Here is an 11,915-nt window from a genome sequence, read left to right as displayed (position 1 = left end):
CGCGCTTCCTGTGACTTTCTGGCAAACGTGCTAATAATAAGTAAATAAACTAACATTGCGTAGGCTGGAAATCAAGTTGAAAGATGCATCACCTCCCTGTCGTCTTATATATTTGTTTGTGTGTGTAGGTCACAGTTATTTAATCTTAATCTTCCGCTCCCCAGAATTATCAATTAATTAACATCTGTGACTGCCTTCGGGGCAAGTATTTTCTGTTACATAATTCTGTTACATGATTCATTCAGTTGATTAATCTCTAACTTACCATAAGTCAGATATTTTCTTTTACATAAATTGATCGTTAGTTTTGAAAGGAACTTTAACAAGTAATAATCAAGAAATGAAAAATCTTATTTTTATTTCATTTAATAAATTAGCGCTATAACAGTACACGGACAATTTATCTTTATTAGATAGTACTTGTTCAAGGGTAAGAGCACTGTTCCTACTGTGATTTTTCTCTTGGTAAGGTTCTTGTGACTTAAAAAATGTATATTATCGAAGGGAAATATTTTTTCATATTACTTGTTCATCCCGTGTTAATAAAGTTGATGAGAACCAAAAGGCTTATATAGCGAGCCTCTATTCAAAGAAATCAGACATATATTGTTTATCTTTAAACATCACACAATGATATACACAATCTCACATAACGATATAATGTAAACATACGTAGATGAAATAATGACAGATGATATAATGGAAACATAAATAGACCATACATCTACTAAACTTATACTAATTACGAATATACACAACAAATTACAAACAAATATACATATTCTTACAGGCATAAAGTACATCAATTCAATATATACAGTATGTAACAGGAATCAGGTAATTTCAATGGACAAAAAGCACACCTACTCAGTGCATGTCAACAAACTGCTCAAGTCGAGGATGCAAGATGCCCTTGTAAGAAATACCCTGACTCTTAATACACGCTGCAGCCAGGCACTGCAAAGAGGTGTGACGAACAACATTTACTAACTGAGAAACTGGCTGCCCTTGGTCAGCTCTCAAGGATGCGAACGTTTGGCCCTGACCATTCCTAGCATCTAAGTGAGCCCCTCTTGACAGGAGGGCGTCTACTATACCTTTGGGACACTCTTCGTTCTTGGCAATTGCGTGGAGAGGTGTGTTACCTTCGTTGTCTGTGGCACTGGGATCAGAGCCAGTCTCTAGCAGAAGGTTCACGACTTCCGCTCTGGGAGTGGCAGACATAGGCAGATCCGGATCTTCAATTTCCTCAAATTCTGGGGAGCAAGCGACTTGCAAAGGAGTCGAACCCACCAAGGGAATTCCTGAGACCCTCTTTAACTAGTGTATACATTGCTTTTTCACTGTGTGCCGCTGGCAGTCAGGATGTCAGGCTGCAATCTCGTAAACGGCACCAAAAAATGCAAAACTATCATGATAAACTGGTCCACGTGAGATTTGTGTTTGCTCCTTACACAATCGTCAGAATTGTTCAGTGCAGAAATAATCAGCTCCATTTCCTCGATTCCCTTTGAAAATACATTGATAAATTCCTCTGCGTGTTCCTTGGGATTATCATTCCAGTTGCGTGCACTCGCAGTGTTTGTTAGGAATCCAAATAGGTCGGCTAATGATCTGAAGTGAAACAGCCTACTCTGGTGCAGTGGATTCAATTGATTTCGTTGTGTATCGATGGCGTGAGTCCATAATTTGATGCACCGTTTAATAGCATAGCGATTTACACAAGCAATCCCTATTTTATTAAAAATGTTCAATGTTTGCAAGTGACCAGGGCCTAAAATCCTTTCCATCACGAGAAGTGCCTGCAATTGAACTTCTTGAGGGTCTGATTCTATACTTTCTAATTCCTCCAAGGTGTTGACTTCACTGAACTCCCCATCTGAAGGACAAGACGAATTATCCTGGGTTTTTGGATGAATGAGTTCGCCATTGACGTACCTGGAATTATATTGCAACATTTAGGTAACTCGAATTAAAAGAAATATATACACATTATTTTAGATAACCAATAATGCCAGAGAATAATACGTAGATTAGTGCATACAGAGTATCATACAGCTTTCATTATTAAGCAGCAACGGTGCTGGGAAAACTTACCTCTGATTGATTGCTGATTTCCAGTAATTAACTGTAGCGACTATATCTTCCGTACTGTTGAAAAGGGAAGCTCCAAGTAGCTCCAATGCATCAGCTTTCTCTTTTGCAGATACCAGGTCATTTCTACTTAACAGATATTCTACCATGTCCCTATGACCACGAGAGCTGGCCACAGTCAAAGGCGTTAATCCTGGTAAAGGGAAGACAATGAATAAATAACCCTGGGAATAGAGGAATCAGTTTAATTTACTTAGTGCTCACCTAATTCTATTTATTAGAAATTTAATCTATATTAGAAGAATAAGTTTTTAGGGCAGAGACATTAATCCTGGGAATAAATACGTGGAGAAGTGCATATGGTAGTCTTTCATAAGTTGTGTAGGAATTATAATTCTGGCATAAAACCCAAAGCTTCAAATTCCTGCTTGAGAACCACCATATCACATGACAGCGCTGGAATCCAGGTCGGTCAAGATCTGGATAAGAATACGTAACATCTAGGAATGTCAAGCAAGACTCACCAGAATAGTCGGCACCCATCCGAGCGTTGTGTTCCAGCAACAGTTTCATTACTTCCAGATGTCCTTCCTTTGCGCATGCGTGGAGTGCGCTTTCGCCTTCTATGTTTTTGCTGTTCACATCAGCGCCCACTTCCAAAAGGTACTTCACGATTTCCAAATGGCCGCCGAAGGAAGCAAGCATCAGACAAGTGACAGCGCGGTTATCAGCAGCCTCGATGTCTGGGGGAAATAGACCGATCAATGTATTACAAGAAACTTCTCGACCTAAAGACAAAAACTATATAGCAGTTTACAACAAAATGTAACACTTGATGTTAGCAAGCGCTTATATAAAACAACATTAAAACCCAAATGCATTGAAAACTCACAGGCCCCGTGTTCCACAAGAAGTCTGACAATATGGAAGTACCCTAGCTCACAAACTGCTTGCAATGGAGTGATGTAGAAACTCGTATCGCCATTTGGATTGGCGCCTTTAGAAAGAAGGTAGGCAACAACCCAGTAATGCTCTTCGAAAGCAGCGCACCATAAAGGACTAACTCCAGACAGAAGAGGCCCTCCAGTAAAAACTGCAAAGAACAACAATTCAATGGAATGTCTGAGGCTGCAAATAAACTTCTTATTTATCAATGTCAAAGAAATCTTAAGAAAAACTATTCGAGTTCTCAGTCATCCTCTAGATACAGCAAGTCAGGGAAACCTGTCGGTCGATGTACATTTCAAATGACTTACCTGAGCCCAGTTCTTCGACGTCTGCGCCTCCCTATTCAACGAGGATCCTGACGCAGTTTGTGTGTCCAAGAAGAGCTGCCGTGCACAGTATCGAATCCCGTCCCTCCTTGACTCTCTCAACGCAGTACTTAACGCCCGATGGAAACGTCTGAAAATGCACAGTACAAGAATGATATAACCAATAAAAGTAGCAACAGCACAGCAATAATAATAATAATAATAATAATAATAATAATAATAATAATAATAATAATAATAGTGTACTTAGGAAGCTCACCCTCTCACAAGCGTACTTTATTAATAGTTATAGCTACTTCAGCAGCGTTACACTTGTAGAGATTCTTCTCTACTTTCCGAAAAGCGGCTTTTTCCGTGCTACTTAAACAGGCTAGTAGAGCGCCTATAGAAGTCATAATCAAATACAGAGACAAAATTGGTGTATATATTTGAATTTTACAGATAAACTATGATACCATAGTCATCAAAGTCATTAACGATTTTCTCTGTCTCTCTTTCTTGAAATAATAATAATAATAATAATAATAATAATAATAATAATAATAATAAATAATAAATAATAAATAATAAATAATAAATAATAAATAATAAATAATAAATAATATGCTGGAAGTAAACCTCCTTTTAAACATATTTTATTAAAAGTGATTGTTGCCTTAGCTGCGTTAATTTTATAAAGGCTCTTCTCTATTTCTCTAATCATTGTTTTCTCATTGTTACTTAAACTGGTGAGCAACGCACCGAAGGTTGGCATGTCTCAAATAGGTAAAAGGCAAAGTCAATGGTGGTAGTCAAGTTTCAGGGTATATCCCGTAGAGTTTATTGCAGGTAAAAATCTTGAAAATATGACTACCCCCACCGGAATTTTCTTAATAAAATTCAGTCTACTTTGACTATTACTTATTTGAGACATGCCAACTTCGGTGCGTTGCTCACTAGTTTAAGCAATAATGAGAAAACAATAATTAGAAAAATACAGAGAACCTTTATAAACCAACTCACCTGAGGTAGCAATTAAAGAAGACTCTATCCATGATTAATGCAGCTGATGCAGCAATCACTTTCAACAGCAATAATAATAATAATAACAATAATAATAATAATAATAGACTATAAGAAAGCCTTCGACATGATACCACACACATGGCTAATAGAATGTCTGAAAATATATGGGGCAGAGGAAAACACCATCAGCTTCCTCAAAAATACAATGCGTAACTGGAATACAATACTTTCAAGCTCTGGAATAAGACTAGCAGAGGTTAATATCAGGAGAGGGATCTTCCAGGGAGACTCACTGTCCCCACTACTCTTCGTAGTAGCCATGATTCCCATGACAAAAGTACTACTGTACAAAATATTAGTTATATTTTCTTTTTTCTAACTTTAAATTTTAAGTTGTTCTACAAAAATAATATGAGCAATATAAAGTTTCTTATTTTTTCTAAATAGGTGGTTTCAGTTAACTTCATTAAAGGCCATTATTACCTTACAATAGCTGTAATGCCTTTTAGGTCCCCGAACCAGCTAGTTTAACTAGTTACTGCCGAAGAATTGCCTTTTTACAGAACAGTGCTGGGATCTTCGGGAGAGGTTGAAAGGATTTTCTTTTTCTTGAGAGCTACGTAATTCAAGCAGTGGCGGGGCAGACCAGACTCGGTCCTACAAAGAAGTGCACACTCCAAGCATTTTTTGAAGATATCGGCCCTTTCGAGCAGGAAGGATTTCGCCGCCGTTGGGATTATTTATGTTATTTGGCAACACTTAAGATGATTTACCGGGAGTAAATCGTTCATGGGACCCACATCAGGACGGAGACTTTATTGCATAACATCGCATACGGACAGCTTGCCGGTGGATATAAGATGCAGGTTAGCTAATTGTAAGGTTACCCGGCCTTATTTATTGGTTTGTGTTTAGTATTCCTCAACCATTCGAGTAATCCATAATTAATATTTCAAATCATGCTAATATTATTTTTTTAAAACGTTTGATTGGCCTATTTCTTTGGCTACAGTTTTTGCCATATTTAATAACTAAATTATCGTGGATCGGCTAAGTGATAATTGTCGTTGACTTGGTGAGATTTGTATAATTGAGTGTTTGGTGTTTAAGTTTTAAATCTTGAGACGTTTATAATTTAAGTGTAATAATTTTGGATGTTTCTCACAAATTTGGTTTACGGTTTTTGAAGTGCCTTTCTCTCGTTCTTGTGCAGGTGACGCGGAATGGTCCGTTTCTGGGTGCACTTTTTATAACATCCTTAATTTGGAAGTGCAACGGATGTCTCCCTTATTGTTTTCGTTCCAATACCAAGACGAAGTGTACATTGGGGAGCTTATTTGTTGAGGTGCTGAAGCGATGTATCACGAAATATAGGTTATTCTTTTATATCTCCTTGCATATTTTTTACTCCTTTAGACTTCAAAAAATAAGATAGTATATGAAAATCTGCGTATGGCGCCCGAACAGGGACTTACTCGAATATAAGCCGTTTATTTCTTGTTTTCGTCTTGGTGTTGGGTCCCCTCCCCTTGCGTCTTTACATTTTTTCGAAATAAGTTTTGCATTATTTGAATATCTTAGTTTTGCGGTATTTCATATTTGGTATTATTCTTAATTTCATTTTTTCATAGCATTTTGGTGATTTAATTACCTGATTTTGTTGCATTTTGTGCATGGTTATTTAGAACCTTTTTGCCTTTCTAGGTAAATTTCTTAGTATACTGTGTGAGTGCATTTATAATTTTTCTTGCATTTTTTAAGGCATAGTGATTATTAATTTTTTGACAGTGCATTTTTTATTAGCATTTATGATGTCTGACTTAAAGTTATTGATTGCACGGCGTAAAACATCAAAGAGCCGTGTAACTCTTGCTCATTTGCTCATAACAAATGTAGTACATATGAAACGCTTAACAGATCTCAGCAAGCAGTAATAGAGATGAGCTTAGACGAGTACAAGATTGAGCTTTCTAAATTAGATAATGATATTCAGACTCGTTAAATTTGTTGACACTCAAGAGTTTGATGAGGGAGATCTTGAAGCAGGGGTTGAGATATGTGAGGATTACATGTGTAAGATACAACAATGTTTAGTGATGTTAAAATGTTTGTCAATCTACTACTCCTATTCCAACAGGTAACAATAGGGTAGATGAGGCACGTAGTCTTTTGAAACAGCCAGTAGCGCCATTACCTAGATATTCTAGCACTGAGGGATTAGATTTTTTTTAAAGTTTATAAGGGAGTTTGAGCTTACTACTGCTTCATACAGTTACCCTGATAGGGATTTGTAATTGTTATTGTCACAGCAGGTTTCTGGTAATGCTAAGACACTTCTAAACTCTCTCGAAGATAGATAAGCAGACATACAAGGATGCGAAAATTTTATTAAGTTCTGCCTTTGCTTCTCCTGAGAATCTTAAATTTGAAACTATCAAGAAGCTGACTGAGCTTAAGTTAGGTTATAATGACGATGCATTTGAATTCATTTCCAAAACTAAAATGATCAGGAATCGTTTGTAGGTCTTTATTTTTTGAGGTGTAGATGAGGTAATACAGTATTTTGTATGGAATGGTTTAAGCGGTGCTTTTAAAACTCATTTAGTTCATGTCACTGGTAAGAATAAGCCTTCCATAAAGGAAATTGTGGATAATTTTTTCACTGCAAATGAGCGTTACATGCAGCATAAACCACATAAAGTGAATAAGTTTAGAAGTCCTCAAAGGGGGAAAGAAACAAATAGCTCTAGTTTTGCTGTTGCAGTCAATACAAAGTCTTGTAATATTTTTGATAATTGCCCTTTGTGTTCGGATGCTGATAGACATTCTATTTCTCATTGTACACGATATAAAACTCTCCAAGCAAAGATTGATAGAATCGGTAAACTGAATGGATGTACGAGATGTGCTAGATTAAATCACAAAGCAAACTCTTGTTAAATTTACGATTTGTTTAGGAAGAAATGTTCTCATTGTTACGGCTGGCATTTTCAATTTTGTGTACTCGTGGTTTTTTCCGGTTCACATACTAATACAGCTGTTGACAATGTAAATAGTGCTAGTACAAGTAAAGTGGAAGCAAGTAGTGGGGTTGTAGTTTTGCAAAGTTTAAGTTTTGATTCGGTGCTTCCCACTTTTTCATTTAACATCAGCAATTCCTGCTACCGTGCTCTAAATGATAGGGGGTCACAAAGTTCATTTGTAAGCGAAAGGTTGCAGGCATCTCATGAGTTTAAAGTCCTTCAAATGAATGTAAAATTAACTATTAAAGGATTCAATAAGCCTCGGTTATATCAAAGTAAACTTGTAGAAGTTCCTCTCCAACTCTGTGAGCATTTGTTTAAAATACCTGCTTTGGTGGTTCCTAATATTAACGTATATTTGAAGTTGCCTAACCTTGGTAAAATTGTACAAAATTTTGAGGATAAGGGCTATGTTTTAGCAGATTCATTCTTAAGTAAAGAGAGTCGGGAGATTGGAAACATTGAATTTATTTTAGGATCCGATGCAGCTAGATGTATTGCAGGGAGGGATGTATGTTTTGGTAATAGCTTTGTATATTTGTTCTCCTGTAGGTGTACTTTTGGTTGGTAATTTAGACAGTTTGTTAAATGATATATCAGCTCTGCCAACCAACCTATGCATCTTCAGACAGTGATATGATTAGTTTGCCTTTAGCACAGACAGTGATATGAGTAGTTTGCCTTTAGCACCCCCTGCATCCTATAATTTTGTATAGAGTAATATTGCAGAAAGTCATGCATTTTTAATTTCTAGTTTAGTTGAACCTCTCGATAACAGATTTGGAAAATTTAGATTTTTCATCGGTTTCCACGCAATCTAATTTTTGTGTTTTAGATGATAAAGGTAAACTTATTGGGTCCAAACTTAAGCAAGCTAGTAATGAAATTTTAGAAGAATGTGGAAAATACATTTACTACGATAATCAGGTTTATAATGAGGAAAGCATTGAGGTTCATGATACCCTCATTAATTATTCATTGAATAATATCTCCCAAGATTTAGACGGCAGGATTGTTGTTCCTCTTTTATGGAACAAAAGGGTTTCACATTGCCTATCAAAAAACCAGAGATTGTCAAGGCAGATACTTCACTCTAATTTTGCAAAGCTTAAGAAGAATGGTCACCTTCAGCTTATGGATCAAACAATTAAAGACCAGGTTAGGGATGGTATAATAGCTAAGGTAGATGATTTTCAGAAATATTTGGAAGAACACCCACATATGGGTATATTTAAACCTGATAGGGAGACCACGAAGTGTCGTATTGTATTTCTTGGTAATTTATGGGAGAAAGATTGTGAGAAAAATTTGAGCGTATCTCATAATCAAGCAATGTTTGCCGGACCCACCCTTAATCAGAAACTTTCTTCTGCTTTTTTGCATCTCCGATTTGGATCTTATTTATTATTATATGTACCGAAATGTTCGTCTTAGTTTTGGACTCAGATGCAGCCCTTTTCTGTTGATGATTTCACTTTACTACATTTTGGTAATTATGTCAAAGAATGATCCTCCCATGTTGCAGGGTTTGAAGCATCTTATGTATGGGCTTTTATATATGGATAATGGAGCCATTACTACTGATTCCATTGATGGACTCCAGTGGTCATATGATAATTACCACACATTTTTTTCTCATACAAATTTGAAATACAACAACTTTATACTAATCTTGTGGACCTGCAAAGTCAAATTGATCAGAAGTATGGGAACATTTCTAGTGAAGAAGTAAAACTTTTAGGATTAAAGTGGGATCGTGTAACGGATACAATTTACACAAATCCTATTCATTTAAATGTTGAAGCAAACTCTAAACGTTCCATTTTAAAGTCATTGGCTTCTCAGTTTGATGTATTTAACTTTAATATGCCAATTTTGAATCGCAGCCGTCTTTTTATGCATAAACTTCAATGCGATAGGTCATTAGGCTGGGATACTAGTTTGTCAACAGATTTGCAACATGAGTGGAGAAAAATTTGCAAGCAGGCAAATTCTGCACCAACTATTCAGATCCCTAGATTTGTTGGATCTAGAAAATGTAAATACAAATTAATTGCATTTACCGATGCCAGTCACTCACTTTATGGTTGTGTTGTTTATATTAATGTATTGAAACTGGCAAATTATGTTTGATAACCGCTAAAAACCGAACGGTTAATTTGCAATTAAAGAATAAATCTATACCTTCTTTGGAATTAAATGCCATAACTTTGGGTGTTGAAACTTTGATGGAGATTTACAGAGATTTGTCTCATTCTTGCATTAAACCTGTGGCTATAGTTGATCTTGTCTTTATACAGATTCACTATGTTGCATTCATTGGTTACACTTGGCTGTGGCTAAATTAGACAAATTGCAAAAAACGATCCACTTTTGTTGTCAATAGATTACAGTCTATTCAGAAATTGTGCGATATTAAGCCTGTTACATTTAAGTTTATTCCAGGTATTGATAATCCTGCAGATTGTGTCACAAGGTGTTTATCGTATAAGCAGCTTTTTTGGTGGGCCCAAATCTTGATTTACTTGAGGAAATTGAGCAGGATCTTAGCGAAGTTGTTGTTCCAAATCCATTAGTTGAGCATAGCAGTAATAATGTTGCAGAATCTGACTAACCTAGTTCAGTTTCTCCTTTGACTAGTTTGTCAGCTAATTTAGAAATTTCTGATTCTTTGTTGAATCCATGTAACTTTTCTAGTTTCCGAAAACTGGTTCTTTTGCAACGTAGAGTTCTTTATTATTTTCAGCTATGGAGAATTAAAGCTAAGAAACCTATTATAAAAAACCTAATTTATTGGTAGAGGCCACATGTCAAATTATTAGAGATGATCAAAGAAGACATTTTTCTGATGTTCTGTATTGTCAAGTTGGAGGTAAAACCTTAGATGATATTCCAACCATGGTATCAAAGTTCAATGTTTTTATGGATCAACAAGGAGTCCTTAGAGTTAAGAGTAAGTTTAAAAAATGGCACGTGAACTCCAATCAAGGATTTCCTATTTTGCTTTCAAAGAATAGTGCCTTAACAAACATCATAGTTAATGACATTCATGTTCAGCTTGCTCATTCTGGTTGTTATGCAGTCCTTCTGAACTTAGAAAAAGTTTTTTACATTCCATGCCGTTTTTCTGTCGTAAGAATGTTTAAAACAATGTGTTCATTGCAAAACGATTCAATGCTAGAACTATTAAGTTAAATCAAAGTCAATATCGTGAATTCCGGTCAAATCCTCCTCACACTCCTTTTGCTAATATTTTTATTGATCACCTTGGTCCATTTTATGTTAAGAAAAATCAGCAAAAGGAGAAAGTATGGCTTCTTTGTGTTACTTGTACATGGTCACGAGCTATCAACTTAAAATTTGTCATGATCTTTCTATGAAAGAATTTTTTGCGCGCATTTCAGATGCATTTTTTTCAATTTGGAGAACCACAATTATGTACTATAAGTGATTTAGGTTCTCAATTTACTGCTGGATTTAATTTAATAACTGATTTTTTACAAGATCCAGAAGTTCAAATTTATTTTGAAAGCAATAATGTAAAACTACTATCTTTTCAGCAGTACTTTAAAGGTTGTAGTGCGTTAGGGTCATTGGTTGAGGTATGTGTTAAATTGGTCAAGAGACTTCTTTTTGGATCTATTAAGAATAATGTTTTATCATATTTTGATTTTGAATTTCTAGTTGCTAATATCATTCATTTAGCTAATAGGAGACCCATTGCATTTAAGGAATCATTAAGAGATATTTCTGACGAACTGCCTGAACCCATAACTCCTGAGCATCTTATTAGGGGATATGGATTAACCTCCTTAAATTTAATGCCTGATTTACACACATACCATCCTAGGATCCTGACTATGAGCATCAGGTAAATCCTTTCACTTCTATACAGTGTCAGTATGCTAAATTAAGAAAAATTCGTTCAGAGTTATTTGAAATTTATCATGGTGAGTTTTTAGGAACATTAATTTCTCAGGCAGTTGATAGAAAGGGTCGTTATATTCCAGTCACTAACACTGATTTGCAAGTGAATTATATTGTTCTTATTAAGGAAGTACATACTAACCTAATGACTACCCCTTGGCCATGGTAAAACAAAATAATTAAAAATGATAACGGTGAAGTAACTGGAGCCGTAGTATTGAAGGGTAAATCAAAGGAGGTTGTAAAAAGACATGCCTCGACTCTTATTCCGATTTTAAAGGTTGACCCTGAGTTCTCTGATAGGTTAGTTGACACAAAAAAGGATGTTAAAATTATTAAACCTCGATCAAAAAGAAAGGCTGCTTTAATGAGTAAAAGAAAAACTCAAAATTTGTTTATGAATGATCTAGTTTAGTGGCTCGTGGTTTCCCCGGCCTGTAAATATTTTTATGCTAATTTTTCCCTAATTCTTCAGAATTTTTTGTATGCAAATTTTTTTGTAATTTTCTTTCTTGTTAAAAATTTGCATCCCTCTTGGAGGAGTGTACAAAATATTAGTTATATTTTCTTTTTTCTAACTTTAAATTTTAAG

General features: G+C 35.6%; 1 protein-coding gene across 1 annotated transcript in view; it reads right to left on the bottom strand.

Moving 5' to 3' along the window:
• Positions 1 to 1,340: 1,340 nt before the first annotated feature.
• Positions 1,341 to 11,915, bottom strand: part of LOC135218175 (protein fem-1 homolog C-like) — a 21,665-nt gene continuing 11,090 nt past the window's right edge. The window contains exons 4-6 of the mRNA XM_064254324.1: positions 2,619 to 2,837; positions 2,098 to 2,287; positions 1,341 to 1,938 (exon numbers count right to left, since the gene is read on the bottom strand). Coding sequence (XP_064110394.1) covers positions 1,341 to 1,938; positions 2,098 to 2,287; positions 2,619 to 2,837 — 1,007 coding nt within the window. The remainder of the gene's footprint in view (positions 1,939 to 2,097; positions 2,288 to 2,618; positions 2,838 to 11,915) is intronic.

Source organism: Macrobrachium nipponense, chromosome 9, assembly GCF_015104395.2.
Source record: "Macrobrachium nipponense isolate FS-2020 chromosome 9, ASM1510439v2, whole genome shotgun sequence".
Lineage (NCBI taxonomy): Eukaryota > Metazoa > Arthropoda > Malacostraca > Decapoda > Palaemonidae > Macrobrachium > Macrobrachium nipponense.
Note: the sequence above shows the minus strand (reverse complement) of the source record. Positions and strands in the feature narration are given on the sequence as shown.